The sequence below is a fragment of the Rutilus rutilus genome (assembly GCF_951802725.1).
Source record: "Rutilus rutilus genome assembly, chromosome: 4".
Taxonomy (NCBI): domain Eukaryota; kingdom Metazoa; phylum Chordata; class Actinopteri; order Cypriniformes; family Leuciscidae; genus Rutilus; species Rutilus rutilus.
This window is the reverse complement of record NC_140212.1, coordinates 24,151,230-24,156,229: the sequence shown is the minus strand read 5'-3', so window position 1 is coordinate 24,156,229 and position 5,000 is coordinate 24,151,230. Positions and strand designations below refer to the sequence as shown.

The following is a 5,000-nucleotide window of genomic DNA, read 5'->3' as shown; positions in this document are numbered from 1 at the left end:
CCTACTATATAGTAGGCAAAAACAGTATGTGAAGGAAGCAGTACGTTCGAAACGTCAGTATTCATAAAAGAGTAGGCGAGAAGTTCCCGGATGGCTTACTACTTCCGCCCGGATTTTTGAGTGCTCCACCATGGATACTTTTCTATCCCAGGAGGCCACGCGAGAGGATACGTCATAAAAGAAGAAGAAGAAGAAGAAGAAAAAGATACGTCATACTCAAACATGGCTGAACAAATGGAGAGTGTTTTCAAATGTGAGTATTAGCCTACAAACCAAATCGCATGTGTTGAATACTGTACAGTAAACTGTTGAATTGTTGAAGGTGTAAAGACGCTATATAATATGGTTCATTTGTGATTTTGCTGTAAATTACATTTTATTATCTATAGCTAACAGAGGAGCTCTAGTAAGGACACATACGTCTCCAAAGTGGATTTGCATACATTTTAAACTATACATCTTAAATAAATTACTAAATGTCTATTAAATATCTGGCAAGAAAATATTCTATAAGAATTGCAGATAACTACTACGTCTAATAAATATGAAATAGACGTCTGAGTGATGTATGTGTACTATTGTTTAGGAGAATATTTTTTTTTTCATTAGACGAATGTTTAATACATTTAGATTAAGTAACTAAACATAAGTAATCTATTTCATTTGTCCATTAGTAGCCTACTGTTGAACAATTGTGGAACGTTTATGATGGGTAAAAAGCTAGGTTACTTATCAGCAACAACCTCAACATGTAAATGTAGTATTGAGCTCATAAATCACAGAGGTAACGTGAATCTTGTCTGGATGTTACAGGGACAGATGAACACACACGCAAACTTATCCGGTGGAGAGTGGCTCATGAAGCACTCTTCACCGGAAAGCGTAATGCTGCCATCAAAGGCTTTGAGTGAGTATACAGAAATGATTAAAAATCTATTTAATTGTTCATTTGTAGTATATTTCAGTTATTGTATTTTCAAACAGAGATATTGCAGCACTATTTTCATTCTTGATTTCTCTGCATTTGCTGCAGATCCTTTGTGGTGGAGGAGGACCTACATGGTAAGGCGACAGCGGCATTTGTAAAAAAAAAATGGGAAAACCTTAAACAGAAATACAAAGTAAGATCATTTTGTCACTTCTAATACAGAATTTAAATATTGTGATGTTAAAATGAATGCTTTTGTATCATGCTTGTGCATTTTTGCAGGATCTGAAATGTCCGCAGACAGGAAGGGGCACTGAGGATGGAGAGACCACAGCAGCATCCTGGAAGTGGTACACTGCCATGGATGAGGCAATTGGGGGCAGACCCTCCATCACTCCTCCTGCCCTCGTTGCCTCATGTGGGCAGGATGTTGCTGTGGCATCTTCGTCCTCGGTGAGCCCAGAGCCCTCAAGAGCCCGGAAAAGGCCTAATGACGTGATGGCATTATTTCGGGAGATGGAGGAGAGAGAAGAGGAGAGAGAGCGGAAAGCTGCTGAGAGGGAGGAGAGGCTTTGGAGGGAAATGGAGGAGAAGGAGGAACGACGAGAACAAGAGAGAAGAGAGAGAGAAGAAAGACAAGAAAGAGAAGTAAGAGAAAGAGAGGAGAGATGGCACCGGGAGGCAATTGAGAAGGAGGAAAGGAGAGCACGAGAAGTTGCAGAAAGGGATGAACGATTTTTATTTGTCCTTGAAATCCTTGCTAAAAAATAAATTCTGTGGAAAAAAAAAACTTCTTATGGTCATTTACACATTTGGGTTAATGTGAATACAATTTATATATATATGTATATACACACAGTACTGTGCAACAACAACAAATGGTGGCCTAAGACTTTTGTACAATGTTATGTAAAACAAACTATTTCTAGGCAGTCACAGTACATTATAGACTTCTATAAATTTAGTCATACTTTTAGTTTGATAAAATTCATAAATTAAATATTTATGAAGTGATGAATCATTAGTGAATGTGTGGTGTAATGTAAAAAAAAAAAAAAAACACACTTTAAAACAACAGTTTTATTGGAATTTATTAAATGACTTCTAAATGCATTCAGAGCTCATGCAGGGATTTTCAAGGCAGGTCATGGAGGGTTCAGTTCCAACACACCTGTCTGTAATTTGTTATTAATTGTTTAAATTGATTCAGGTGTGTATAATTAGGGTTGAAAGCTCTGAACTTGAGACGGTTTACACAAACTACCTTAAGTTTTGCATTAACTACCCACTGTAAAATAGTGACTAAAGGGGTTTGTGAACCCAAGCAAATAATGGCTGTATTTATATGTTGAGGTGAACTAACCCTTTTTCCCACTAAGTAGAAATTGTAGTAAATGTATGTATTTTGTAGTAATACCTTGAAGAAAATAAGCAGCTTTGAGCGTTTATGCCCGAGACGGTTTCTTTACAAAGATCCATCAAATTTATGCATTTGGCAGATGTTTTTATCCAAAGTGACTAAATGCATTTATTACAGGGACAATGACCCTCGACAAACCTGGAGTAAAGAGCCTTGCTGATCGACCAGCAATCTTCTGCTAACCAGTTCAGTGGTTTAGCCCACTCCACCACAAAGGTAGTAAAGCTCTAACAAATATTTGCATGTAATTGTTAACCTACACTGTAAAAAATTTGCTGTAGTTTTGCAGCTGTTTGCCAGTAACTTACTGTAGATTTAAATCAATGTTATTTACTGGCAACAGTTTGCTCAAAGTTAAATGAACATTAAACATTAACAAGTCTTTGTCTTTACAGAATAAAACTATAAAATAACAACCTAATGCAAAGGATTCTGGGAACCAGAAATCTTCATCAACCTTTTTCTGTTATTTTCCTTCAGATTTTGGTTCCCAGAATGCTTTGCATGAGGCTGTTATTTTAGTTTTATTCTGTAAAGATAAAGACTTGTTAATGTTTAATGTTCATTTAACTTTGAACAAACTGTTGCCAGTAAATAACATCAATTTAAATCTACAGTAAGTTACTGGCAAGTAGCTGCCAATAATACTGTAATTTCTACAGATTTTTTTAACAGTGTATAAAATGACATTTGACAAGAAACGGAATGCTGACAACATGAATTGAAAAAAAAAATTACATTTTAATCTTCCTAAATATTTTAAAGGTAGTCATGCTCATGGAGAGCAGGCACAGGGATGTTTGGAGCAGACACCGCAGCAGCCAGATTGTTCCGCACATCATCTCCCACTCTTGCTGCAAGGTTGCGGGGCTCAGGGGGGGCGTCATCATGGTCATCCTCATCCTCTGGCTCAACAATATCTCCATTGACCAGAGCGAGATTGTGAAGCACAGCGCAGCACGCAACAACCTCAGGCACGAAGGCAGGGCTCACCTCCAAGGCCTTGAAGAAGATACAGCGCCAGCGTGTCTTCAGCATCCCAAAAGCTCTCTCCACGATGTTACGGGCACGGGAGTGCTTGCTGTTGAAGCGAGCCTGCACAGGGTTCTGTACAGGCTCTCTGTATGGCGTGATGAGGCAGATGGGTGCACTCAGGCAAGGATAGCCTCCATCTCCGAGGATGCATTTGCCTGCAGGTGGATAAAGGCCTTCAGCATACACAGGGCTGTTCCTCAGCACCCTGGCATCGTGCACAGACCCAGGATATCCCACAAAGACATCTAGGAATTTCCCCCGGTGATCAGTGATGGCCTGGAGTTGGATGGAGTGAAACAGCTTCCGGTTGAAATAACAGTGGGAGTTATTTGCTGGCGGTTTAATACGGATATGACAGCCGTCTATCGCACCAACTGCTCTGCTAAAAGCTGGTGATCCAGACAGCTGTGCAAATCCTGCTCCCACTGCCTCCAGGTCATCACCGGTTGGAAAGCAAATCACCCTCCTCAAAATTCCTATGATGGCCTTGCTTACTCTGTGCACAATGTCATGCACAGAGGTCTTGGGGATATCAAAGGCCTGCGACACCACCCTGTAAGATGCTGCATGGGCCAGCCAGTGCAGGAACACAAGCACCTCGATGTCCCTTTCCCATCCATGGTCAGATTCCTGTCTGACTGCACCAATCAGGGACCTGATGGATGGAAGAGACAGGCGAAGGTGGGCACGGTGGTCAGCTGCTTCATCAAAATAAAACTGCAGAATTGGAACAGCTCCATTGAGATGGCAGTATGATGTGGGGTTCACTGCCTGTAAAAACATGATAGTTTGTTAGAACAAAAAGCTTGAATAAAGCGATGTTTCATGTAGTATTGTTTCATGTAGTATTGAATCGTATATGTATTTATTTATTGTGATTATTTATTTTAGTCATTTACTTATTTTTATTCATGTTTCATATTGTTTTCAGTAAATAAAACAATTAATTTCATGCATTAATCATTGCTTGAATAAAAATGTATTATTCACATCAGCTGCATTTGTCTAGTGTGTATTCATGCATAGCTATGTCATATGACAATACAACAGTTTGCTTGTTTTACCAAAATAGATCATTTTTTTATTAAGAAAATGGGTAACACTTTACAATAAGGTACATTAGTTAACATTAACTAATAGTGAACTGCACTCATACAGCATTCATTCATCTTTGTTAATGTTAATTTCAACATTTACTAATAATTTATTAAAATCTTGTTAACATGAGTTAATGCACTGTGAACTAAGATGAACAAACAATGAACAGCTTTATTTCTATTAACTAACATTAACAAATATTCATAAATACTGTAACAAATGTATTGCTATTTGTTCGTTCATGTTAGTTAATACATTAACTAGCCTAATGTTTAATAAATTAACCTTATTGTAAAGTGTTACCAGAAAATGTTATATAAATAAGTGTTGGTCAGCATTTGTCATTAGTATTGTGCATAAGTGTTGGGGTGGGCTAGTAATGCAATTCATTCTGGGGTAGTCTTCATTTTTTAAGTAGTAATACTTGCCTTGTTTGAATATAAAATCATCAACCTTCTCCAAAGGCGAGATCTTCGAGCAGCTGCCCGATGTCTCCTTTGTACACAAATTATTCTTCTA

At 38.3% G+C, this 5,000-nt stretch overlaps 1 protein-coding gene across 3 annotated transcripts in view; it reads left to right on the top strand.

Moving 5' to 3' along the window:
- The window catches only part of LOC311288651 (uncharacterized protein), a 4,536-nt gene extending 164 nt beyond the window's left edge, over positions 1-4,372 (top strand). The window contains exons 1-5 of one of the 3 annotated variants that reach the window (XR_014626968.1): positions 667-907; positions 1,034-1,062; positions 1,211-1,576; positions 2,466-2,564; positions 3,114-4,372. Coding sequence is in view for 2 of the 3 variants with exons in the window: in XM_084406159.1 (XP_084262285.1) it covers positions 706-907; positions 1,034-1,062; positions 1,211-1,699 (720 nt within the window). In the remaining variant the exon portion in view is untranslated. The other 2 variants (XM_084406160.1, XM_084406159.1) reach the window with 2 other exon arrangements.
- The last annotated feature ends 628 nt before the right edge of the window (positions 4,373-5,000 follow it).